The sequence below is a fragment of the Narcine bancroftii genome, chromosome 13, assembly GCF_036971445.1.
Source record: "Narcine bancroftii isolate sNarBan1 chromosome 13, sNarBan1.hap1, whole genome shotgun sequence".
NCBI lineage: Eukaryota > Metazoa > Chordata > Chondrichthyes > Torpediniformes > Narcinidae > Narcine > Narcine bancroftii.
In genome coordinates, this window is record NC_091481.1 from 68,060,592 (window position 1) to 68,088,073 (window position 27,482).

The 27,482-nt window shown below is 46.5% G+C and overlaps 2 protein-coding genes across 2 annotated transcripts; both read left to right on the forward strand.

Moving 5' to 3' along the window:
* Positions 1 to 16,115: 16,115 nt before the first annotated feature.
* LOC138748056 (loricrin-like) lies at positions 16,116 to 17,699 on the forward strand. Its single transcript, XM_069907752.1, has one exon. It carries the CDS (start codon positions 16,116 to 16,118, stop codon positions 17,697 to 17,699), a length of 1,584 nt encoding a protein of 527 aa, XP_069763853.1.
* A 375-nt stretch (positions 17,700 to 18,074) lies between these two features.
* LOC138748876 (myoglobin-like) lies at positions 18,075 to 26,966 on the forward strand. Its single transcript, XM_069909741.1, has 3 exons — positions 18,075 to 18,224; positions 23,255 to 23,474; positions 25,359 to 26,966. The coding sequence occupies exons 1-3, from the start codon at positions 18,142 to 18,144 to the stop codon at positions 25,503 to 25,505; spliced, it is 450 nt and encodes a 149-aa protein (XP_069765842.1). The 5' UTR covers positions 18,075 to 18,141; the 3' UTR covers positions 25,506 to 26,966.
* The last annotated feature ends 516 nt before the right edge of the window (positions 26,967 to 27,482 follow it).

Here is a 27,482-nt window from a genome sequence, read left to right on the forward strand (position 1 = left end):
CCAGGCCAAACATTTTGGCAGTTTCCGCAAAACAGTATGTCATACGCTGGAGAGCTGGCTCTGAATGGGCAACTAAAGTGGCATCGTCTGCAAAGAGTTGTTCACGGACAAGTTGCTCTTGTGTCTTGGTGTGAGCTTGCAGGCGCCTCAGATTGAAGAGACTGCCATCCGTGCGGTACCGGATGTAAACACCGTCTTCATTGGTTTTTTAAAATTTTTTTATTTTTCACATTATAAACCACATTGATCAAGATACATACATTTTTCTTTTCAAATATATACAGTGTCGTTTTCTCCCCCCCCCTTCCCATCCCACCCTCCCTACCTCCCCTCCCATTCATTTAAAGTTCAGAATCTAAGATACATTAAACCCGTCAAACAATGTTGTCACTCAATAAAAATAAACAAGAAATTCCACTGAGTCAATTCTTTTCATTTCCTTCTCCTTCTGTCATTTTAGGTGGTAGATGTCCCTGGTAGGTTTTCTCTATTGTGTTTCATGTATGGCTCCCATATTTGTTCAAATATTGTAATATTAGTTCTTAAATTATATGTTATTTTTTCTAATGGAATACATTTATTCATTTCTATATACCATTGTTGTATTCTCAAGTTATCTTCTAATTTCCAGGCTGACATAATACATTTTTTTGCTACAGCTAGGGCTATCCTAACAAATCTTTTTTGTGCTCCATCCAAATCAAGTCCAAATTCTTTGTTTTTTATGTTACTTAGGGGGAAGATCTCTGGGTTTTTTGGTATATTGCTTTTTGTGATTTTATTTAATATCTGGTTTAGATCTTCCCAAACTTTTTTCACTTTCTCACATGTCCAGATTGCATGAATTGTTGTTCCCATTTCCTTTTTACAGCGAAAACATCTGTCAGATACTGTTGGGTCCCATTTATTTAACTTTTGAGGTGTAATATATAGCTTGTGTATCCAGTTATATTGTATCATACGTAACCTCGTGTTTATTGTATTTTTCATAGTTCCAGAGCATAACTTCTCCCATGTTTCCTTCTTTATCTTTATGTTTAAATCTTGTTCCATGTTTTACCATGTTTCCTCATTCTCCTTTTCTTGCAGTTTAATATGCATATTTGTTATAAATTTTTTGATTATCATGGTGTCTGTAATCACATATTCAAAATTACTTCCCTCTGGTAACCTCAGACTGCTTCCCAATTTGTCCTTCAAGTAGGATTTCAGTTGGTAGTATGCCAACACTGTATCGTGAGTTATATTATATTTATCCTTCATTAGTTCAAAGGATAATAATTTATTTCCTGAAAAGCAATTTTCTATTCTTTTGATCCCTTTTTTCTCCCATTCTCGAAAGGAAAGGTTATCTATTGTAAAAGGGATTAGCTGATTTTGCGTCATTATTAGTTTTGGTAATTGGTAATTTGTTTTATTCCTTTCTACATGAATCTTCTTCCAAATATTGAGCAGATGATGTAATACTGGAGAATTCCTACGTTGTACCAACTATCAAAAGAATAGAAAATTGTTTTTCAGGAAATAGATTGTTATCCTTTGAACAAATGAAAGATAAATACAATATAACTCAAGATACAGTGCTGGCATATTACCAATTGAGATCCTACTTGAAGGACAAATTAGGAAGCAGTCTGAGTTTACCAGAGGGAAGTAACCTTGAATATGTGATTATAGATACAATGATAATCAAAAGATTTATAACAAATATGTATATTAAACTGCAAGAAAAGGAGAATGAGGAAACAAATGGTAAAACTAAAAAAAATGGGAACAAGATTTAAATATAAAGATAAAAAAGGAAACATGAGAGAAGTTATGTTCTGGAACGATGAGAAATACAATAAATACGAGGTTACGTATGATACAATATAACTGGATACACAGGCTATACATTACACCTCAAAAGTTAAATAAATGGGACCAACAGTATCTGATAGATGTTTTCGATGTAAAAAAGAAATGGGAACGACAATTCATGCAATCTGGACATGTGAGAAAGTAGAAAAATTTTGGGAAGATCTAAACCAAATATTAAATAAAATTACAGAAAACAATATACCAAAGAATCCAGAGATCTTCCTCCTAAGTAACATAAAAAACAAAGAATTTGGACTTGATTTGGATGATGCACAAAAAAGATTTGTTAAGATAGCTCTAGCCGTAGCAAAAAAATGTATTATGTCAACCTGGAAATCGGAAGATAATTTGAAAATACAACAATGGTATATAGAAATGAATAAATGTATTTCATTAGAAAAAATAACATATAGTTTAAGAAATAATATTGAAATATTTGAACAAATATGGGAGCCTTATATGAAACACAATAGCGAAAACCTACCGGGGACATTCACTACCTAGATTAACGAAAGGAGAAGGAAATGAAAAGAATTGACTCAGTGGAATTTCTTGTTTATTTTTATTGAATGACAACATTGTTTGACTGGTTTAATGTATCCTAGATTTTGTACTTTAAATGGACGGGAGGGGGGAGGTAGGGAGGGTGGGATGGGAGGAGAGGGGGGGGGGAGAAAATATATTTGAAAAGGAAAAAGTATGTATCATGGTTAATATGGTTTATGGTGTGAAAAATAAAAAAATTTAAAAAAAAAATCTAGTCCAATCTGGCTTTTCCCTTGTTTGATAAAAATCTGATAGGTATCTTAATTGTGTGGCTCTATAATAATTTTTAAAGTTTGGCAGTTGTAAGCCTCCTTGTTTATATCATTCTGTTAATTTATTTGGTGCTATCCCTTTCCATAAAAATTTCCTTATTATTTTCTTTAACTCCTTGAAGAATTTCTCCGTCAAGTGTATTGGCAATGCCTGAAATAGGTATTGTATCCTTGGGAAAATGTTCATTTTAATACAGTTTATCCTTCCTATTAGTGTTAGTGGTAAGTCTTTCCAATGCTCTAAGTCGTCCTGTAATTTTTTCATTAGTGGATAATAATTGAGTTTATATAGATGGCCGAGGTTTTTATTTATTTGTATACCTAGGTATCGTATTGCTTGCATTTGCCATCTGAATGGTGATTCTTTCTTAAATTTTGAGAATTCCGCATTATTCATTGGCATTGCTTCACTTTTATTTGCGTTAATCTTATATCCCGACACTTCTCTATATTCCTTCAATTTCTTATGTAATTCTTTTATTGATAATTCTGGTTCTGTTAAGTATACTATAACGTCATCTGCAAATAAACTGATTTTATATTCCTTGTCTTTTATTTTTATCCCTTTTATTTTATTTTCTGTTCTTATCAATTCTGCTAGTGGTTCTATAGCTTTTCTTTGGCTTGGCTTCGCGGACGAAGATTTATGGAGGGGGTAAAAAGTCCACGTCAGCTGCAGGCTCGTTTGTGGCTGACAAGTCCGATGCGGGACAGGCAGACACGATTGCAGCAGTTGCAGGGGAAAATTGGTTGGTTGGGGTTGGGTGTTGGGTTTTTCCTCCTTTGCCTTTTGTCAGTGAGGTGGGCTCTGCGGTCTTCTTCAAAGGAGGTTGCTGCCCGCCAAACTGTGAGGCGCCAAGATGCACGGTTTGAGGCGTTATCAGCCCACTGGCGGTGGTCAATGTGGCAGGCACCAAGAGATTTCTTTAGGCAGTCCTTGTACCTTTTCTTTGGTGCACCTCTGTCACGGTGGCCAGTGGAGAGCTCGCCATATAACACGATCTTGGGAAGGCGATGGTCCTCCATTCTGGAGACGTGACCCATCCAGCGCAGCTGGATCTTCAGCAGCGTGGACTCGATGCTGTCGACCTCTGCCATCTCGAGTACTTCGACGTTAGGGGTGTAAGCGCTCCAATGGATGTTGAGGATGGAACGGAGACAACGCTGGTGGAAGCGTTCTAGGAGCCGTAGGTGGTGCCGGTAGAGGACCCATGATTTGGAGCCGAACAGGAGTGTGGGTATGACAACGGCTCTGTATACGCCTATCTTTGTGAGGTTTTTCAGTTGGTTGTTTTTCCAGACTCTTTGGTGTAGTCTTCCAAAGGCGCTATTTGCCTTGGCGAGTCTGTTGTCTATCTCATTGTCGATCCTTGCATCTGATGAAATGGTGCAGCCGAGATAGGTAAACTGGTTGACCGTTTTGAGTTTTGTGTGCCCGATGGAGATGTGGGGGGGCTGGTAGTCATGGTGGGGAGCTGGCTGATGGAGGACCTCAGTTTTCTTCAGGCTGACTTCCAGGCCAAACATTTTGGCAGTTTCCGCAAAGCAGGACTATCCCGTCACTTCTCTATATTCCTTCAATTTCTTATGTAATTCTTTTATTGATAATTCTGGTTCTGTTAAGTATATTATAACGTCATCTGCAAATAAACTGATTTTATATTCCTTGTCTTTTATTTTTATCCCTTTTATTTTATTTTCTGTTCTTATCAATTCTGCTAGTGGTTCTATAGCTAATGCGAACAATAAGGGCGATAATGGGCATCCCTGCCTTGTTGATCTGCTTAAGTTAAATTGCTTTGATATATATCCATTTACTGTCACTTTCGCCAATGGCCCCTTATATAATGCTTTAATCCAATTAATATATTTCTCTGGTAAACTGAATTTTTGTAGTACTTTGAATAAATAATTCCATTCTACTCTGTCAAAGGCCTTCTCTGCGTCTAAAGCAACCGCTACAGTTGGAGCTTTATTTCCTTCTACTGCATGAATTAAGTTAATACATTTACAAATATTGTCTATTGTTCGTCTTTTTTTTAATAAATCCAGTTTGGTCTAGATTTACTATTTTTGGTACATAGTCGGCTAATCTGTTTGCTAATAGTTTAGTTATTATCTTATAATCTGTGTTAAGTAAAGATATTGGTCTATATGACGCTGGTGCGAGTGGATCTTTCCCTGTCTTTGGTATTACTGTAATTATTGCTGTTTTTCATGAATCTGGTAAGCTTTGTGTTTTATCAATCTGGTTGATTACTTCCAGGAGGGGAGGAATTAATAAATCTTTAAATGTTTTATAGAATTCTATTGGGAATCCATCCTCTCCTGGTGTTTTATTATTTGGTAATTTTTTAATTATCTCTTGTATTTCTACTATTTCAAATGGCTCTGTTAATTTATTTTGTTCTTCTATTTGTAATTTTGGTAGTTCAATTTTAGTTAAAAATTCATCTATTTTCCCTTTTTTCCCTTAGTTTTCAGTTTGGTATAATTGTTCATAGAATTCTCTAAAGTTTTCCTTGATCTCCGTTGGATTATATGTGATTTGTTTGTCTTTTTTCCTTGATGCCAATACCACTTTCTTAGCTTGTTCTGTCTTAAGCTGCCATGCTAGGATTTTGTGCGTTTTTTCCCCTAGTTCATAATATTTCTGTTTTACCTTCATTATGTTCTTCTCCACCTTATATGTTTGTAGTGTTTCATATTTTACTTTTTTATCTGCCAATTCTCTTCTTTTAGTTGTATCTTCCTTCATTGCTAATTCTTTTTCTATATTTACAATTTCCCTTTCCAACTGCTCTGTTTCCTGATTATAGTCCTTCTTCATCTTGGTTACATAACTTATTATTTGCCCTCCGATGAACGCTTTCATTGCATCCCATAGTATAAACTTATCTTTCACTGATTCCGTATTTATTTCAAAATACATTTTAATTTGTCTTTCAATGAATTCTCTAAAATCCTGCCTTTTAAGTAGCATGGAGTTAAATCTCCATCTATACATTCTTGGAGGGATGTCCTCTAACTCTATTGTCAATATCAAGGGTGAATGGTCCGATAATATTCTGTTTTTCTTACTTTATCTTGCATACGAGCTGATAACAAAAATAGGACAGACAGGGTTGATAGTAGGGAAAATCTGAGCTAATTTATCTTTGGCTAAATGTGCTCAATGTACTATCTTGAATTGAAAAAGTGATTGACGTGCACAAATGGAAGAGGAATGGACCAATTTTAAACACTTGGTCCAGATATCTTTAGAAAGAATAGTTTGTTTTAAGTTGCTCTCCCAGCTGGAATTTAGTTGGAAGTCACCTCACCTGCCAATCAAGGGTTAGATCTTCCCATGCGATTGGCCCTTGCAGCTGACCCCTCTCTCTCTCTCTGCTGCAAGGTAACTGAACTACAGACTACAGGCAGCTCCGGAGGGCCGACTACAATGGGCCTGTCCTGCATCCCGAGTCATGGGCAATGCTGGAGACCAGGTTAATTTGGTGTACTTGTTAGTTGTAATTAATTATGGGGAGATGTTTCTTTTTATATTTATCCCTTCATTTTTAACCCGTCAGGCCTCCCTCAGCCTCCTCTGCTGAAGGCAAATAAAGCCATCACCCACACTTCCCTTCCTCCTGCTCCCTTCCCTTCTTCTCTACCACCAGAGAGCATCTTTCTCAGCCCTCAGCCCTCTCCCCCCACCCAACCCCCCCTGTCGGCTCCATTCACTTCTTCCCCCTCCCACTCACCAAGTGAGAGGGGAAGAGAGCGGATATCAGCTCTCTGATCAGAGGGTGAAGGGGTGGCACATTTGTGTAAAACGTTGCTTACCCCTTACTTCCCTATGGACGCTGTGTGTCCTGCTGAGTTTCTCCAGCATGTTTGTGTGAAATGTCTCCTTTCTGCCAGATCCCCACTTCCTTGAGGCTGTGAGGATGTCACTCCAGAAGGGCAGAAAGATCTCCTGGGAGCATGTTTGCTGCCCTTTGGAATCATAAGTGCAGCCATGTGGATGTGGAAGAGGGCTGCTGGGTGGATGTGACCCAGTAAAGTATCCTGTTTCAGCTTTTCAGGAAATTGTGGACCTGAAGACCATACTGGGAGTGGGATTGTGTTGTGGGGCTGTGTAAAACTGCATTAGGGAAACGTGAGAGACCAAGGCTGAGGAAGTTCAGGCCCCCACCTCCACCTGCCTGTGTGTGTCTCTCTCTCTCTCCCCCCTCCTTACTCTCCCCATTTCAATATTAGACAGAGCTTGTTCCAGACTTGATCAATGAGTTTTATATTTTGGAACCATTGATCCATAGAACACAACAGCACAGAAAAAGGCCCTTCAGCCCATCTGGTCTGTACTAAGCTATTATTCCACCTCGTCCCACTGAGCTGCACCCAGTCCATACCCATCCCATCTATGTCCCCGTCCAAATGTTTCTTACATGTCAAAATCGAGCCCGCAGTCCCCACTTCCCCTGGCAGTTCATTCCTAGACCTGATGGTGGGATCACGTAGTAGGTGGCAGAAATGGCGGAGGAGGATGTGTTGGATGCAGAGGCTGGTGAGGTGATGGGAGAGGACAAGAGGAGTCCTGTCCTTGTGGTGTGTGGGGGCGGAGGGTTCCAGGGCAGATGTGCAGGTAATGGAGGAGATACGGGAGAGGGCCGAGTTGATGACGGGAGAGGGGCAGCTGCGTTTTTTGAAGGAGGATCTGGCATGGAAGACCTTGTCCTGGAAGAAGATGTGATGGAGCCAGAGGAATTGCGAGAAAGAAATGGCGGCAGGGTGAGAAAAGTTGTAGTTTAAAGTTGAAATTCATTGTCAGAAGGACATACATGACATCACATACAGCCCTGAGATTCATTTCCCTGTGGGCAAGACAGAATTTCTACTTACCGGTTGTGCAAACTGTACTCAAGAAGATGGATTATGTTTACAAAAGAGAGCAATATAAACAAACTGTGTGCAAATGTGGAAAAATAAATATTCAGTTGTAACAGCAGCTACACTAGTACTGAGGAAGACACAACCAGATGGGTTGAGCTCAGTGAACAGAAAACTGGTTTATTGCTGGATGCTGGGCTGGACTTATACCTCCAGCTCGGACCTGGCTGAGAACCGTGCTGGGGGGGGGGCGCCAATGTCACTCTGGCGTCACGTGGTCCCCCAGCGCGGGCTTCTGACCCGGTGCTGAGAAGAATGGGAAACCCCCGACGGTGCCATTTTGGCCAGCTGCCCCGCCGCGTGGATTACAAGCTGTTTGCCTGCCTAGTGGCGTGCCGCCTCACAGTAATAAATAATGTGAAATATCAGAGTCTTTAAATGAGTCCCTGATCGAGTTTGTCGTTGAGGAGTCTGATGGTGAAGGTGAGCAGCTGTTCCTGAACCTGGTGGTGCGAGTCTTGTGGCACTGACACCTCTTTTCTGATGCCAGTAGTGAGAACAGAGCATGTGTTGGGTGGGGTGGGTCCTTGATGATTGACGCTGCCCTACGACAGCAGCGTTCCCTGTAGATGTTCTCGATGGTGGAGAGGGTTTTGCCTGTGATGTCCTGGGCTGTGTCCACTCCCTTTTGGAGGGCTTTACCCTCAGGGATATTAGTGTTTCCATAGCAGGCCATGATGCAGCTGGTCAGCACACTTTCCACCACACCTCTGTAGAAATTTGCCAAGGTTTCCTTTGTCGCACCAAACCTCCTGAGGAAGTGGAGGTGCTGACGTGCTCTCTTCACGATGCTGTTAGTACGATGGGTCCAGGAAAGATCCTCCGTGATATTGCCTCCCCATAATTTCAGTTTGCTCAGCCTCTCCACCTCTGATTCTCCCACAGGTCACTGGATTGAACTTGATCATTTAGTTGAGGCAGCTGTGGGAGTTGGTGTGTGTCTGTCGATTACTTTGATGTTTCAAATTTCCGTGTTTCACTCTTTTTGATTGGGGAACCCTCCAACAGATGATATCAATCTCCGGTTTCCCCCCAATCTTTCCCCCCATCTCCTTTCCTCTCTCTCTTTTCTCTTTTCCCTCTGTCTCCTTTCACAGACCCAAAATCAGTTCTCACCTCTCCTCTTATCATATCCAATTAACACCTTTTGTTGGTCTGGACTCCTCCCCCATCCAGCCTTCCTGTTCTTTACTTTAACCTTGACGAAGGGCTCAGGCCCGAAACGTTGATAATATACCTCCTATGGACGCTGAGCGGGTTGAGTACCTCCAGCATTTCTATGTGCTTCGGCCAAACCTGGTGTTGGCCACCGGGTGGCGGCATTGCCTCATAGTTGCAGCTGTGGGCCTGTGAGAAACCCCTCGCCCTTCAGTGGGACGGAGCAACTGGCTGCCCAGCACCTGCCTCTTCACTCATTGTCTTCGAAGAGGCCCGGACATTTAGAATGACAGTAACTTTCAAGGGCAGATATGGCAGGCATTGGAACAGGTGATGAAAGGTCCAGACAAAGAGGAGGTGAGGATGCTCTGGAGTATTGAACCAGGCAGCTGAAGTGGAGATCTCAGAGGATGGCCTGAAGGATGGAGAGGGGGCAGAGACAGTGTCTCCTGAACAGCTCCTTACGGCCACATTCTGGTCTCACTCTAGAACCGTAGAACGTTACAGCACAGAAACAGGCCCTTCGGACCTTCTATACTGTTCCACTGACCTGCACCCAGTCGATATCCCTCCATACCCCTCCCACCCATGTACCTGTTCAAATTATTTTTAAATGTTAAAATTGAGCCTGCATTCAGCTGGCAGCTCATTCCACTCTCCCCCCCACTCTCTGTGTGAATGTTCACCTTAAACTTTTCGTCCTTAACCCACGTCCTCTGGTTTGTATCTCGTGTACCCTCAGTGGAAAAAGCCGACCTACATTTACTCTGTCTGTCCTCCTCATAATCTTAAATACCTCTATCAAACCTCCCTTCATTCTTCTACACTCCAGGGAATAAAGTCCCAACCTGTTTGACGTTTCCCTGAGAGAGACCCTTTGTTTTATCCACCCCTTCCCCTCCATTTCTGTTCCTTAAAATGAACATTTTCCTCTCTTACCCTGGTAAGGGATGCTGGACCTGAAACATTGACACTCCTCTCTCAACAGAGTAAAAATGCTGGAGGATTGCAGCCAGTCTCGCAGTGTCCACAGGAGGTAAAGGAATATTATCGTAGTTAATATATCTCAACCTCCTATGGACTGAGTTCCTCCAGCATTTCTGTGTTTTTCTTCTACAACCACTGAGCCTGAAGAATTTCCCGCTCTACAGAGGCTGATCTGCTGAGTGCTTCCAGCCTTAACTGATTTTTTAAAATATGAAATCTTCTAAATTAACAGCTTTGTCTGTGTAGGTCGGTGTAAGTCAACGTAGACCAGTGTAAACGAGTGTAGGTCAGTGTAGTGAACGTAGACCAGTGTAAACGAGTGTAGGTCGGTGTAAGTCAACGTAGATCAGTGTAAACGAGTGTAGGTCAGTGTAGTGAATGTAGACCAGTGTAAACGAGTGTAGGTCGGTGTAAGTCAACGTAGACCAGTATAAATGAGTGTAAGTCGGTGTAAGTCAATGTAGACCAGTGTAAACAAGAGTATGTTAGTGTAAGACAAAGTATACCAGTGTAAATGAGTGTAGGTCGGTGTAAGTCAACTGTAGACCAGTGTAAATGAGTGTAGGTCATTTTAAGTCAACGTAGACATGTAAAGGAATGTAGGTCGTTGTAAGTCAACGTAGACCAGTGTAAACGAGTGTAAGTCAGTCTAGATACACAAGATAGTCTGCAGATGCCAGGGTTGAGTACCATACACAAAGGTAGTGGAGAAACTCAGCGGGTCACGCAGCATCCAGAGGAAGGGGAGCCAACATGTCGGGCCTGGGCCCTTCTTCAGGAAGGTGGAAAAATAGGTAGATGGCTGAACAGCAGTTTCCTCGACTCCACCTCTTCCCACCCTGTCTCCTGTACCTGTCTCGCAATCCCTCTGCTGCGTCTGCTCCCAGGATGAGGCTGCGTCTGCTCCCGGGATGAAGCTTTCCATTTGCAATGTTCTCCTTCATAAAATGGGGCTTCCCCTCCATTAACTCAGGCCTCACCCGCTTCTTCTCTATTTACTGCACATCTTCCCTGGCCTCATACCCCCACCCCATTCCTAGCACTCCAAATGAAGCGCCTCACACTTCTCATTGTTAAACTGTATCCGCCATTCCTTCGCCCAGTTCCTCGTTTGGTCTTGATCCCGTAGTAAACCCAGGTAACTTTCTTCACTGTTAATCACAGCAGATATTTTTGTGTCATCAGTAAACCTGCTCACCTTGCCACAAACATTTCTGTCCAAATCAAGTTTATTGTCATCCGATTGTACAAGCACAACCCAACGAAACAGCGTTCTCCAGGCCTCAATGCAAAACACATAGACACACAATCAGACATAACACCAGTACAGACAAACAATACACATGCAGGACAAGCATTAATCTATACAAATAAATAAATAAACATTGTTTCATGAGTATGAGAGTCTCGGATGGTCAGTGTGAGCAGTTCCTTGGGTCGTTCAGTGTTCTCACTGCCCGTGGGAAGAAGCTGTTCCTCAGCCTGGTGGTGCTGGCTCTGATCCTCCTGCATCTCTTCCCCAACGGGAGCAGCTGAAAGATGCTACGTGCCGGGTGGCAGGAGTCCTCACCGATTTTGCGTGCTCTATTCAGACAATGCTCCATTGTCATTGATGTATAATACAAAAAGCAAGAGTCCCTGTACTGAATGCTGAGATACTGCAGTGGTCACAGACCCAACATCTGAAGAACTGCCCCCCCACTCCGATCTCTGAGTTCATTTTTTTATTCCATGTATCCTAATGTCCAGATCCACCTTCCATTTGGAACTCTATCAAATGCTTTAAAGTTTACTAAGATCCATATAATTAACATAATCTACCTTGCCCTCGTCTACCTTCTTAGTTACCTCTTCAAAAATTCTATCAAGTTCTCAAGACACGATTTCCCATGCACAAATCCACGCTGGCTATCCTTAATTTTCCCCAGGCTGTCCAAATGTTGATAGATTCTACTTCTCAGAATCGTTCCCTAGTTCTGATGTCAGACTAACATGTCTGTGTTTACTAGATTATCCCTATGCGTTTTTAAAATGACAGCACTGCACTTGACATCCTCCAAGGCTCCGGAACTTCTGTCCTCTGTGATAAGATAAAAAATATTTGTCAAGGTCCCAACAATTTTTTTCCTGCCTTCCCACAAACTTCTGGCCTGGACTCAGAGATTTATCCACTTTCATATGATCTAAGACTGCTAGCTGATGCAGACATGTCCTGGTCTTTAGTTCCTCCTTCCCCCTCCCACTCATGCTTATCCTGTTCAACAGTAAACACAGTCACAAAATCTTCCCCACCACCTTTGGCTCTGCACATGGACAATCCTCTTGTTCCTCAAGGGCACTCATTCCAGGATGAGCCTCCTTAAGGATGGCAGCAATGCTAACCATTCCCCGTCCCTCTGTCTTCTTTCCTCCAGCTCTCTACCCCCTTCCCTCTCCATTCACAGAGCCGTCCCCCCTCCCCCCCGTTTGTTGCTGTGCCCTCCCTCCCTTATGCACCTAGAACCTGCTGCCTGTGGGCCCCTCTCCCCCCCATCATCCTATTCAGGCGCCTGCCTACGTTTTGCTCATACCTCGATGAAGGGCTCAGGCTCGAAACGTTGGTTACGTATCTTTATCTTTGCTCTATGAAGTACACTGACCTGCTGAGTTTCTGCAGCTTTGTGTTTTTACAGAGACTCAGCTCATCCCTTCTGACCCTTTTGTTCTTAATACACATAAAATCTTTTTGGATTTATTTTCTACAAAAGCCATCCCTAAGGCCTCTTTTAGCCCTCCTTATTTTCCTCTTCTCCTTGCTATGACATGCTCCTTAAGGCATTCCCTATCCGCCTGTATTTGTCCTGAGCTTGTGGGGGACCTGTGCAAAGCCTGGTCTCTCCTTCCTGTCTCTAATGCGTGCCTTAACAAACCTCGGTGGGGAAAGGATAATTGTCCTAGAGCCGAATCCATCCACTCCTGGCAAAGTGTGTGCAGAGAAACCCAATATAGGTCAAAACCTGTTGCATTGTGGTGACAAGTGGTGCTAACAGCTCCTGTCCACACAAGGCTGGTACTGGGAATATCGATGTCCCCACAAACAATTTCAGACCATCACGTTGAAGAGCTTGGTTATACATTCCAGCGTGACATGTGTACAGTGTACTCTAGCGTGGGAGTGGGGTTGAGACATTGCCGTGGGAGACAGGGAGCCCTGGTCAGTACAGGGTGCAACCACAAAAGGATCCAGATCACCCTGTTTCCTAGGGCAGTGGGAGTGGGGGGGGGGGGGGGGGGGGAAACAGGCTGAAGAGGTTCTACTCACTGGATTGTGATCAGTAAGACCAGGAGCAGAAATAGGCCATTCAGCCCATTCAATACTCAGCCCCACTCCTCAGCCTTCTCCCCATAACTTTTTATGACCTCATTAATTAAGAACCTCTCACACGCTCTGCCTCAAATCCACCCAATGACCTGGCCTCCACGACCACCTGTGCCAACAAATTCCACAGATTTACCATTCTCTGGGGGAAGAAATTCCCCATGCATCTCTGTTCTAAGCCCTTCATTTCTGAAGCAGTGCCCTCTAGTCCTGAACTCTCCCACTGCGGGAAACAACCTTTCTACGTCCACTCTGTCCATGCCTTTCAACGTTCTAAATGTTTTAATGAGGTTCCCCCTCATTCTCCTACATTAACGAGTACAGGCCAGGAGCTGTCCAAATGCTCTTCATATGATAACCTTTCATTCTCGGAATCATTGCAGTGAACCTCCACTGAACCCTCTCCAACGTCAGCACATCCTTTCTTAAACTGCTCACAATGCTCCAAGCGAGGTCTCACCAGGGCCTTATAAAGCCTCAACATCACACCTCTGCTCTTATATTCTACTCCTCTAGAAATTAATGCCTCTCGAAGCAAAGACTGATTAGACCATAAGATACAGGACCAGAAATAGGCCATTCAGCCCATCGAGTCTGCCCCACCATTTAACCATGAGCTGATCCATTTCCCCACTCAGCCCCACTGCCCGGTCCTCTCCCTACGACCTTTGGCTAATCAAGAACCTGCCTCACATACACCCAGTGACCTGGTCAGCAACAAATTCCATAGATTCACCACCCTCTGGCTGAAGAAATTCCTCCACATGTCTGCTCTAAGCGGACGGACACCCTTCAATCCTGAAGGGGTGCGCTCTTGTCTTAGACTCTCCCACCATTGTCTTAAAGGCAGGCAATGCATCAGTGGCATTCAGACAGCAACAGGACCAATTAAACGCTGAGGGGGTAAGAATAGGGACCTGGAATTAACTCGATCAAAACTGACATCAATATCTCCGTGTGTCATTGCAGGCTGGTTGCAAGTTCAACATTCCTTTATTAACTCCTGACTATTTAATTGCTTTACTAATTTCCCCATTTAAACACATGATGAGATGGAGAACGTAAACACTTTGCACTCACCGTGCACACTGCATTTTAAAAGGGGCCGGATTGTAAGATGTTCTGTGTCGATTAGCAGGAGGCGCTGAGTGATTGAGGCACACCAGACTGCCCCGAGGCTTCGACAGTGGGTGGGTGTTGTCACTCACGCATGGGAGTGGTCAAGGTGTAAAGGCGCCGCAACTGGCAGTAAGTTCCCAGGGATATTTGATTCACCAGGCTCACTGGGGGAGTCAGTGGTCTACTGACATCACTGAGATCTCATCAAGGTTTCCAAAGTCAGCACTTCCAATGAGTAGTAACAAACTCAGATTTCTTATCAGAGTACACACATAACGTCAAATACAACCCTGAGATTCATTTTCATGCAAAGAAAACCATACTCAGCGTCAACATGTAAACAAATATAAACAAACTGACTGTGCAATACAGAGAGGATTAAATTTATCAATTACGTGCACAAGTCAGAGTCTATAAATGAGCCCCTGATGGAGCTTGTGGTTGAGGAGTCTGATGGTGGAGGGGGGAGCAGCTGTTCCTGAATCTGGTGGGTGCGAGTCTTGTGGCACCGAGACCTCTTTCCTGATGGCAGCAGCGAGAACAGAGTGAGTGCTGGGTGGGGTGGGTCTTTGATGATTGCTGCTGCTCTCCGATGTCCTGGGCTGGGCATTACGCTCAGTTGTATTGGTGTCCCCGTACCAGACCGCGAAGCAGCTGGTCAGCACACTTTCCACCACACCTCTGTAGAAGTTTGCCAGGGTGTCTGATGTTGGTCCAAGTGGACTGAATGGCAGGAGTTCTGGGATTCGCTGCTGCCCTCCTTCAGCACTGCGTTCCCTTCCTGCAGGGACCCGCTGTACTCTTTACCCCTGCATTCTCTTTATTGATTCCCTTTGTCTGCTCTTTCATCTCATGCTCCTTCTGCACCATCAGACCTTTCAGCCCAACCTGCCTATGCCACCCACTCTAGTCCCACCTCCCTGTATTTGGCCTATACCACACTGATCCATGGATCCTTCCAAATGTTTCTTCAGCGTTGCCAGAGCACCTGCCTCAACCACCTCCACCCACAGCTCATTCCATGCGCAAACCCCACCCTCCAGAATGCATCCAGCAAAAAACCCTCACTCACTAGAGCTTTCCCTCGGAGCTGCACACACACTCGTTCACCCTGTGGCAGATCCTCAGCGTGCTGGTGGTCTCAGCACCAGCCAAAGGATGGGAGAGGCAGTCTTTCTCAAGGAGCATTGGGAACCAGGCAGGGTCCTGAATAAAAAGGGTTGGGAGTGAGGGGAAAGAGAGAGGAGGGGGGAGAAAGAGTTGAGAGGGTGGAGGGAGGAAAGGGGAGGGGGAGGAAGGGGAGGAAATGGGGAGGAGGGAGAAATGATAGAAGGGGCAATGGAGGAGGGGAGGGAGAAAGAGGGGAGGAGAGCAAGCGGGAGGAAAGGAAAAGGAAGAGGAAGAGGAGGGGAAGGGAGGAGAGGGAAGAGGAGAGGAGAGAAGGAAGAGGAGGGGAGGAAGAGGAGGGGAGGGAAGGGAGGAGAGGAAGGAAGGGGAGGAAGAGGAGGGGAGGGAAGGGAGAGGAGGGGAGGAAAAGGAAGAGGAGAGGAGGAAGGAAGGGGGGAGTAAGAGGAAGAGGAGGGGAGGGGAAAGAGCACACATTCTGGCACTACAACAGCAACTAATCTTCATTGGTGTTTTGTTTGGTACATTATTTGTGGACTTCCCGAAGGTCAGGACAGGGGGCTGATAAATCAATCCCTGGGCCGACCTTATCTCCAAGTCTGGTAGTAATCACATTCCCAGCTTATCACGTGGATACTTTAAACCAGTCATCCTTACACCCCCACCCACCCCCCCCCCCTCCCTCCCAACCCGGGACTCTGCCCTGTGAAACAACCCTTCTCTCCTACCGACCATATTAAAAATACATTTCTGCTATGCGAGGTGAAAACAAGGCTTTTGTGCTGGGACCCTCGGGGAGGGTGGTGGAGGGTCCCCTTTATGCTGGGACCCTCGGGGAGGGTGGTGGAGGGTCCCCTGTGTGCTGGGAGCCCCGGGGATGGGTGGTGCAGGGTCCCCTGTGTGCTGGGAGCCCCGGGGAGGGGTGGTGGAGGGTCCCCTGTGTGCTGGGAGCCCCGGGGAGGGGTGGTGGAGGGTCCCCTGTGTGCTGGGAGCCCCGGGGAGGGGTGGTGGAGGGTCCCCTTTATCCTGGGACCCTCAGGGAGGGTGGTGGAGGGTCCCCTGTGTGCTGGGAGCCTCGGGGAGGGGTGGTGGAGGGTCCCCTGTGTGCTGGGAGCCCCGGGGGGTGGTGGAGGGTCCCCTGTGTGCTGGGAGCCCCGGGGAGGGGTGGTGGAGGGTCCCCTGTGTGCTGGGAGCCCCGGGGAGGGGTGGTGGAGGGTCCCCTGTGTGCTGGGAGCCTCGGGGAGGGGTGGTGCAGGGTCCCCGTGTGCTGGGAGCCCCGGGGAGGGGTGGTGGAGGGTCCCCTGTGTGCTGGGAGCCCCGGGGAGGGATGGTGCAGGGTCCCCGTGTGCTGGGAGCCCCGGGGAGGGGTGGTGCAGGGTCCCCTGTGTGCTGGGAGCCCCGGGGAGGGGTGGTGGAGGGTCCCCTGTGTGCTGGGAGCCCCGGGGAGGGGTGGTGGAGGGTCCCCTGTGTGCCGGGAGCCCCGGGGAGGGGTGGTGGAGGGTCCCCTTTATGCTGGGACCCTCGGGGAGGGTGGTGGAGGGTCCCCTGTGTGCTGGGAGCCCCAGGGAGGGTTGGTGGAGGGTCCCCTGTGTGCTGGGAGCCCCGGGGGGTGGTGGAGGGTCCCCTGTGTGCTGGGAGACCCGGGGAGGGGTGGTGGAGGGTCCCCTGTGTGCTGGGAGCCCCGGGGAGGGGTGGTGGAGTGTCCCCTGTGTGCTGGGAGCCTCGGGGGGGGGTGGTGCAGGGTCCCCGTGTGCTGGGAGCCCCGGGGAGGGGTGGTGCAGGGTCCCCTGTGTGCTGAGAGCCCCGGGGAGGGGTGGTGGAGGGTCCCCTGTGTGCTGGGAGACCCGGGGAGGGGTGGTGGAGGGTCCCCTGTGTGCTGGGAGCCCCGGGGAGGGGTGGTGGAGTGTCCCCTGTGTGCTGGGAGCCTCGGGGAGGGGTGGTGCAGGGTCCCCGTGTGCTGGGAGCCCCGGGGAGGGGTGGTGCAGGGTCCCCTGTGTGCTGAGAGCCCCGGGGAGGGGTGGTGGAGGGTCCCCTGTGTGCTGGGAGCCCCGGGGAGGGGTGGTGCAGGGTCCCCGTGTGCTGGGAGCCCCGGGGAGGGGTGGTGTAGGGTCCCCTGTGTGCTGGGAGCCCCGGGGAGGGGTGGTGGAGGGTCCCCTGTGTGCTGGGAGCCCCGGGAAGGGGTGGTGCAGGGTCCCCGTGTGCTGGGAGCCCCAGGGAGGGGTGGTGCAGGGTCCCCTGTGTGCTGGGAGCCCCGGGGAGGGGTGGTGGAGGGTCCCCTGTGTGCTGGGAGCCTCGGGGAGGGGTGGTGGAGGGTCCCCTTTGTATTGGGGCGGGTTTAAACAGCCCCCTTCACTCCTGCTGCAATCGGCAATTCCCTGGCACCGAGTTCTCGAGTTTCAGGTCACACACTTTGGGCTCTGTTCATTATCAATCCCAACATCAAAGAAGTGGAAGACAATTCTAAAATCTTTCCACCACAAGAACCAGCTCCGCTCCCAGCCGGAGATTTCCCACTTCCATGCCCTGGTGATCGTGGATCTCTTGCCAGATGGAGAGTCCGGGCTGCCAGTGGATGAAAGGGGCACAGTCCAGCTGCCTCCAGCCTCCTCTCCTACCTGTCCTGAAAGGCTACCCAGAATAGGCTGTGGGTGGGGTCAGCAGGCACAGGGGAGGAGGCAGAGCGATGCCTGGAGGTACATAAGGTCTCCGCTGAAACCGCGGCCACCGCACAGCTCTGCCACTGTCTTGAAGCAGCAAGGGCGACTTGCAGGAGTTTGGACGATGAATGACTGGGACAACGTTAACAAGGTGTGGCCGGCGGTGGAGGGGAACCTGGCCGCGCTGGGACACGCCATTCTCATGAGGTGAGCTGTCGAGCTACCTGCGTCCTGGAGCCGGTTGATTTAGTCACGTCTCTGCGTGGGACACTTGGGTTTGGAGGGAGGGATCGGAGCCCCCGCTCCAGTGGCTTCCATGCTCGAGAATGTTTTTGAACGTGCTTGGTTGTAAAAGGTGCTATGGCAATGCAGAGTCCTCTTGCCCATTTCTCTGCAGCGTCAGGGTTGCACCTCTCAGTTCAGTCGTTGTGTCCTCCCACCTTCCCTCTAGTTACCCCACCCCGTCACCCTCTTGTTACCCTCTAATTACCCCACCTTGTTACCCTCTAATTACCCCATTACCCTGTTACCCTCTAATTACCCCATTACCCTGTTACCCTCTAACTAACCCTGTCACCCTCTAATTACCCCTATTACCCTGTCACCCTCTAATTACCCTGTCACCCTCTAATTACCCTGTCACCCTCTAATTACCCTGTCACCCTCTAATTACCCTGTCACCCTCTAATTACCCTGTCACCCTCTAATTACCCTGTCACCCTCTAATTACCCTGTCACCCTCTAATTACCCTGTCACCCTCTAATTACCCTGTCACCCTCTAATTACCCTGTCACCCTCTAATTACCCCATTACCCTGTCACCCTCTAATTACCCCATTACCCTGTCACCCTCTAATTACCCCATTACCCTGTCACCCTCTAATTACCCCATTACCCTGTCACCCTCTAATTACCCCATTACCCTGTCACCCTCTAATTACCCCATTACCCTGTCACCCTCTAATTCCCCACCCCATTGCCCTCTGATTACCCTCGAACCCTGTTACTCTCTAATTACCCTGTTACCCTCCAATTACCCCCATTTCCCTCTAATTACCCTGTTGCCCTCTGATTTCCCCCACCCTATTGCCAATTCCCCCACCCCATTGCCTAATAAAACCCACCACGTTACCCTCTAATTACCCCCATTTCCCTCTAATTACCCTGTTGCCCTCTGATTTCCCCCACCCTATTGCCAATTCCCCCACCCCATTGCCTAATAAAACCCACCACGTTACCCTCTAATTACCCCATTTCCCTCTAATTACCCACTCCATTACCCCCTGAATGACTCTCCCTGGGACTCCCCAGCCATTGAACCTCGTTGATGCCTTCCCTTTCAACAAGGTCAACTCTCTTTCCCCAAAACTCACAAATAAGTCCAGTGTGTTTAATCTCTCCTCTTAGGACAAACGTTTCTGAGGTGACCCTTTGCTGTACCTCCAGAGACACATTGTCCAGATCGGATCTGATCCTCTAACTGGTGGAAAAGTTTGCTGTCCTTTTGCGCTGAAATCCTCTTTCAATAAAACAAAGTATCATTTGCTTTCCTCATTCTTGCTGTAGCTTGTGTTAACCTTGAGTATACAAGGACACTCAAATCCAACAACATTAATTTGCTCGACTTATTAATCAGCTTTCCCATTTTTTTTCTGCTAAACTGGGGTGATATTATATTATACAATTTTATATTTATATTCCCACTCTCATTGTCCTCATTTATTCTGAAATAAATATCTCCTGAAGTCTGTCCATTCTCCTCACAGTCCCCACAGACACTCTCTCTTATCACCAGCAGGCCAGGACATGTGATTGTGAAAGGCTGGGGATCCAGCACTGATCCCTGTGGCCGCCCGAAACATTGGTTCTGTATCTTTATCTCTGCTACATAGAACTGCTGAGTTTCTCCAGTGTTGGGGTTTGACTACAATCACACCGTCCACACACTTCTGTGCACAGAGTCAGGGAAAGGAGAGGGTTGAATGCAATCTGGAAATTGTGTGTGTGAGAGAGAGAGAGAGAGAGAGAGAGCTGGGTTTTTTAATTTTTGAATTTGGACATACAATGTGATAACAGGACCTTTCAGTCCACGAGCCTGGGTCACCCAATTGAACTCCAACCCTGCTACGTTCCTTTTTTGAATGGTGGGAGGAAACTGGGTCACCCAGAGGAAAGCCAGGCAGACACGAGGAGAACATGCGAACTCCTTACAGACAGCGCTGGGTTCAAAACTGGGTCGCTGGTGTAAGAACAGCGTGGGGCCAACTGCTGCGCTCTCCATGCTGCCCCAAGGTAGATGCTTTAACCATTTGTGTGTTGTAAGGTCACTAGGACTCTTATCCAGGGGAGTGCCATCCTTTACTCCTTTCCACATTGGTTGGTGAGTCAAGGACAAGATACCATCATATAACAATTGGAACCGGGGTCATTCAAGAATGGAATTAAGAAATAGTTCTGCCTATAGATGATGGAATTCTGTCTTGCAAATTGAAATTGATGTTAACTTCGTATCAAAAATAGCTTTTTGATCATCAAAAGGTGCATAGGATCCTATTGAATAATGGGAGAGGCTCAAAGGGCTGAATGGCTTGCTGCTGTTCCTGTGTTCTTTCTGACGGTGTAATTGGGAGGAGAATGGAGGAAAAATAATTTCATAGGGTGGACAGCCAGCTCCTTCTCTCCTGGGCCAACAGTAGTGAGTACAAGAAGACATCTGTTTAAAGTGAGGGGAGGAAAGTTTGGGGGAGACCTTGGAGGGAAGTGTTTTTTTTTAACATAGAGGGTGGTGGGTGCCTGGAATGCATTGCCGGGAGGCAGGGACAATAGGGGACATTTAAAAGACTCATATCCTTTTTCCACTGCTATCCCAGTTAATTGGTTGTGCAGTGTCCCAGGATAGGAAGCCCTTTGTGTCGTTTCCAGTGGGCCACCCTTAACTGGGACAGTGACTGTTTTTCCACTGAACACAACTCATCCCCAGGGATTGGAGTTTAACTTCAACTGGAAATGGGCAACTTTCTGCTGTCCCTTTTCCACTGGTTTAATAAGCACGTCAGCGTTGGGATAGGAGTAGGGGCAGAGGCCGTCAGTCCCCGATGTGAAATGGTGTCATTTGTCTTCGACAAACTGATGGTTTTCCTTTTCCACTGGACCATGTCCCAGTTAATTCCCCGTTAATTCCTGGGACAAGGTGCCAGTGGAAAAGGGACTTTAGATAAGCACATGGATGCAAGGAAAATAGAGAGTTATGGGTGTGAGGTTGGGAAAAATTACACTGGATAACAAAAAAACTTTGCTTCCTGAAGACTTTTGGGTGCATTTTATGGATTTTGGGCTACTGATTGCGAAAATCACCCTAAAATTTTGCTATCGCGTTCCATTTTTCTAATATACATAGTTTCACGATTTCCTGTTATATTTTAAATCTACTAGTACATTACCCACAAAGCAAGCTGTTTGGGTCAGTCCAAGTATGCCTGGTCATGCACTCCGTGCAGGTGCTATACAAATGCCTGGGCATGCTTCATCAGGATAGATGCAGACAGGGTATAAGAGCAGTTCACATATTCAGATGCTGGGCATTACAATAATTATAGATTGAATGCACAAGTTCTTCAGGCAATAGCATAGTGAGTGTACTTACGAATAGCATTGGTTGTCTCAGGAAGATTCAATACAGCAGAAATATCTGGTCAGTATTGCAAGAACTGTGATACGTCCTGTAACATTTGTAGTGAATATTCATTTAAGGCTCAAAGACACAGCATGACTGCTCTTTATTAAGGAAGCCGATGAGCTCTACTTCAGTTGTAAAATTGGTGACCAAGACAAACCCTGGGCTCCTCGCCTTTGCTGTGCAACATGTGCAGTCAACCCGAGAGGTCGGCTCAGAGGTAAACATGCTAAAATTCAATAAGAGTTCATGTACTGTTTTTTCAACTTCCTATGTGATACAGCGAATCTGAAATTATCTTTTGTGTTCAGCTTGAAGTTGTCTATCATCATCCCCAATTTCTTTTCAGGAAGCAAGGGGTGGCACAGTTAGCGTAGCGGATGGCACAACTCTGTTGCAACGCCAGCGATTGGGTCTGAGGTTTGAAACGGGCGAGGTCCGTAAGGAGTTTGTACGTTCTCCCCGTGATTGAGTGGGTTTCCTCTGGGTGCTCCAGTTTCCTCCCACCCTTCAAAATGTACTGAGGGCTGTAGGTTAATTGGGCGGTAGGGGCTCTTGGGCCGAAAGGGCCAGTTATAATGCTGATGTCTAATTTAAAGAAATTAAATGTAAACCTCAGTGTTATTGTTGTGGAGTAGGTTTACATAGGTTGGCACAACATCCTGGGCTGTGCTGGAATGTACTAAGTTCTATGAGAGCAACATTATCACTGACCGGAAAGAGGGCCTTCAGCTCAATGTGCTTACAGCAATCTTCAAACCCCCATCTACACTCACCCATCAAATACCCACCTCTTCAATCTCCCACCACCCACCTACAGCAGGAGGTAATTTGCAATGGACAACAAACCTGGTTTCTGGGATGTCGGAGGAAACCAGATCACATCAGGAGAAAACCAAATATCACAGTGGGACCATGCAAACTCCACACAGACCCCCAGGTCTCTGCAGCTGAGAGTCAGTGGCACAGCGTCCTTGTACTGTCCATTGAGAATACTTCTTTTTGTGAATCTTTTGTTAATTTATTTTAGATATAGCACAGTAACAGCCCCTTTTGGCCCATGCCCAAATACACCCAATTAACCTACAAACCCTGTATGCTTACGAAGGGTGGGAGGCAACTGGAGCACCCGGAGGAAACCCACGCAGACATGGGGAGGATGTACAAACTCCTACAATAACTAAGCCCTTTCCTTTCATATCTAGGAATTTTTATTACATATTGAACACGTGATATCTCCTGGAAATGGGTTAAGGGTGAAATGTTTAAAGGGAACATTGGGGTGGGGGAGAATCTTTACCACACAGAGAGTGGTGGGAGTGTGGAACGAGCTGCCAGCTGAAATGGTGAATGCAGGCTTGGTTTTGACATTTAAGAAAAATTTGGACAGGTACATGATGGGAGGGGAATGGAGATCTATGGTCCGGGTGCAGGTCAGTGGGACCAGGTAGAAGAATCTGTTCTGGTCCTGCAGTGTTCTATGGTTCCTTCTTGCTTTTGGTTTGAAAGTCCAAAGTGGGCCATTTTAACTCCTCTCTGTCTGTCTGTCTGTCTGCCACTCCAGGTTGTTCAAGGATCACCCAGACACACAAGAGCTGTTTCCCAAGTTTAAGGGCTTGACTCTTCAACAGCTGGAGAACAATGAAGATCTCCGCAAACATGGCAACACTGTGCTCGATGCACTGGGCAATATCCTGAAGCAGAAGGGTGCGCACGGCAACCAGGTGAAAGAACTTGCAGACACTCACATCAACAATCACAAGATCCCAGTCAAGAACTTCACTGTGAGTACGACTCATTGCAAAGCACCACTTAACCACCTGATAACTTCCTGCTGGCTCAATGAAATGAATCCACATTGAATCCATGAGAGGAGGCAACAGTTCAAATCTGAGTTTCATCTGATGCCACAGGTGGATCTTTCCCTTGTCACTGATTCCTTCCTCCCTCCTCTACTGACACCCCTCCCGATCCCTCCCCTCCTCTTCGATACCTCCCTGCCTCTGTCCCTCCCCTCTCCTAATCCCTCCCCTCCACTCCTCCCCATTACCTCTCCCCTCTCCTAATTCCTCCCCTCCACTCCTCCCCATTACCTCTCCCCTCTCCTAATCCCTCCCCTCCACTCCTCCCCATTACCTCTCCCCTCTCCTGATCCCTCCCCAGAACTCCTCCCTCCTAGCCTGATCCCTCCTCCTAGATCCCTCCCCTGCTCTCCTGAAGATCCTGCTTGCAAATCTCAGCACCTGGCATCAAAAACCCTGATTTGTGACTAACCAGAGAGGAATTATAAGCTCTTGAGGGCATGATCTCCCCACCACCTTCCCTTCCTCCTTGTACCTTTCTTAGCCATCTTCCCTCCTTCCCCATAACCTCAACTTTTACCCTCCCACCTGTCTCCACCTTTACCTCTTCCTGTGTACCTCCCCCACACTTCTCCCTCCTCCCCCCACCTTTTATTCTCCGGTTTTTCCAGTTCAGAAAACTTGAGGATCTAAAGATAGATAAATCCCTGGTCCTGATGGAATTTATCCCAGGATATTGAAAGAAACGGCAGGAGTTTATAGACGAGGCTTTGGTGATAATTTACCAAAATTCTCTGGACTCTGGGCAGGTCTCGGTTGGTTGGAAGTCCAGTGAATGTCACAACATTGTTCAGAAAAGGCAGGGAACTGTAGGCCAGTTAGATTTATTTCTTTTTCTTTTTCAATGTTTGTATTGAAATTGCACATCAAAAAATACAGAGTACATACAAATACATATTAAAAGTCAAAAAATAATATATTAGATCACATTGGTTCATTCATGGTACCACATTAAACAAATTATATTACAGTGATATTTTATTATGCAAATGGCATGTTGACTTTCATTGCTAGAGGGATTCTGTTTGGGAGCAGGGAGGTTCTGCTGCACCTGTACAAGGTATCTGGTCTCCTTACTTGAGGATGTACTGGCTTTGGAGGCAGGTTGAATCCAGAGATGAGGAGAGTCTAGGACTGTACTCACTGGAATTTAGAGGAATGAGAGGGGATTATATAGAAAGGTATAAAATTATGAAAGGCAGAGATAGGTCAGAGGTATGTAAGTTGTTCCTATTGGTGGAGGAGACCAGAACTAGGGGACAGAGCCTCAAGATCCAGGGGAGTAGACTTAGGATGGAGATGAGGAGGAACTGCTTTTCCTAGAGAGGGTGGTGAAAAATTCACTGCCCATTGAATCAGTGAGGTGACCTCAGTGAATATATTTAAGACCAGGTTGGATAGATTTTTACATGGCCGGGGGATAAAGGGATGGGGTAAAGGGAGATAGGGGGAGCTGAGCCGATCATCTGATCAGCCGTGATCTAATTGAATGGCGGAGCAGGCTCGACTGGCCAGATGGCTGACTCCTGCTCCCATTTTCTGTGTTCTTATGACCTGCTGAGTGTCTCCAGCACTTTTAGGTCTCGGACATGATATTGACCTTATCCTCTCTCTCCAACCACCCCACTCCTTTTCTCCTAAGAGGCCAATGGAGAGTGGTTAGATGATGGCCAATTTTGTTTACACTACTGCAGCAGTATTGATACCAGCCCTTGAGATGCCAGTCTCAGCCAGACAGACACACTCACACTGAAATCAATGTCCCATGAGATTATTCTTCACCTTATTCTTTGAATTTTCTTCCAGTTCATCACCAACATTGCCCTGGAAGTCCTCTGCGAGAAATACCCAAGTAATATGACTGGGCCGATAAAGGATTCATTCTCCAAGGTCTTTCAGATCATCTGCTCTGACCTTGAGAAACTGTACAAAGAAGCTAATTTCCAGGGTTAATGGCTATTTGTCTAAAAAGTGCCTTTCTGTATCAAACTCGCAGCTAACTGCAGAAAGTCATATTGGGTCGTCTGACGATAATAGTGATAGATAGAAGTTTCCTTACTGATGGGCTTTATAAACTGTAGATCCTTTTTATTTAGTTCTTAACACAATGCTTTCTTTATGAATGAGTCAACAATAAAATGAATGTGTGCAAATGCATCGAGATTATCACCACTGCCTTCCCATTCCCATGGATTCGGATTCCATTTGTTTGATTGCTGCTTTGAAAACTCCTGAGCCAAGGTTCACAGGAACATTTCAGCTGAGGGTACAGGATATGTGTCGCAATAGCTGGCAGTTAGACGATGTTGCAGAGGGTCTATAAGGAAGGTACAAGGACTGCCTAAAGAAATCTCTTGGTGCCTGCCACAATGACCACCGCCAGTGTGCTGATATCACCTCAAACCGTGCATCTTGGCGCCTCACAGTTTGGCGAGCAGCAACCTCCTTTGAAGAGGACCGCAGAGCCCACCTCACTGACAAAAGGCAAAGGAGGAAAAACCCAACACCCAACCCCAACCAACCAATTTTCCCCTGCAGCCACTGCAACCGTGTCTGCCTGTCCCGCATCGGACTTGTCAGCCACAAACGAGCCTGCAGCTGACGTGGACTTTTTACCCCCTCCATAAATCTTCGTCCGCGAAGCCAAGCCAAAGAAAGATAAGGAAGGGACATAATCTTGACACATATCAAGTTCAACTCCTATTATTTACTAAATACAGTTTTTTTTTGGGGGGGGGAAGAACTGCTTTTTTTAATTTACAGAGAAGATTTTAATTGTACTTGCAAATTAGGAGAACAGTTCTTCCATCATTTTCAGAAGGAGATTCACCTCTAATTCAAACCCTAAAGCCTTTTGTAAAGGAGTTTTTGAGTGAATGGAGTGGGGGGTTGGAGAGCAGAACATTGCCTGAAGTTACCACGTGCACTGCTGGAGTGATCACGGGTTCCTTTCTTAATTGCTCCTCCATACACAGAATCAGTTGGTGAGGGGTCTCCAAAGAAATTTTCTCCACTCCCTCCTAATGCCTAATCATTCACCAGCCAATTGGCTGAACCAATACTCTGCCCAGGTCTAGAAGGCTGGATATGTTGTAAATCGTGGGGAAGAGTAGTCGTGACATGTGACCACATCTAATACACTACGTGGGCCAAGTAAAAAGCAGAGATTATTATTTGAGATGTTTCAAAAGCAAGGGTGAAACCAAGTCAACTGGAATGATTATTAATGCTGATTTGTGCTTTTTATGTACTGCATGGAGTTGAGTAGTGGAATATCTCCAATCAGGATCTGTGGAAATAAATTCAGTTAACCTGGTCTGGACTGTAAGAATGTCACTGTTTAGGAACAAATTCCTGAATTGACTGGTACATGAGAAAACTTAAATAAAGATCGAATTTTGCTGCATTGTGCAATGTTGTCAAAAATGTGTCACCTTTGTTGAATTATTTAATCTCTACATTACTCTCTCAGCTGCACTTGTAAGAGGTGGAATTCGTGGGTGGCTTGATTAGCGCAACGCTGTTACAGCAATTGGGACCGGAATTCGAATGCCGCGCTGGCTGTAAGGAGTTTGCATGTTCTCCCTGTGTCTGCATGGGTTTTCCTCCGGTTTGCTCCCACTGTTTTAAAAAAGAATCATATCGGGGGGGTTGTAGGTCAATGTGTGTATTTGGGAGGCACGGGCTTGTGAGCTGAAAGGGCCTGTTACCATCCTGTATGTACATCTAAACAGAAGGTCAATGGAAGCATATGTAGTAATTTATTGTCAGATTACATACAGGACATCACATACAACCCTGAGATTCCTTTTTCCTGCAGGGGAGGCAGAATCACCACTAATTCATTGTGCAATAATTAACCTGCCTCTTCAGGCAAAGGCTAAGAGATGGTAAACTCGGACTTCAAATCCCCGGGCTCAGCTCGCCCAG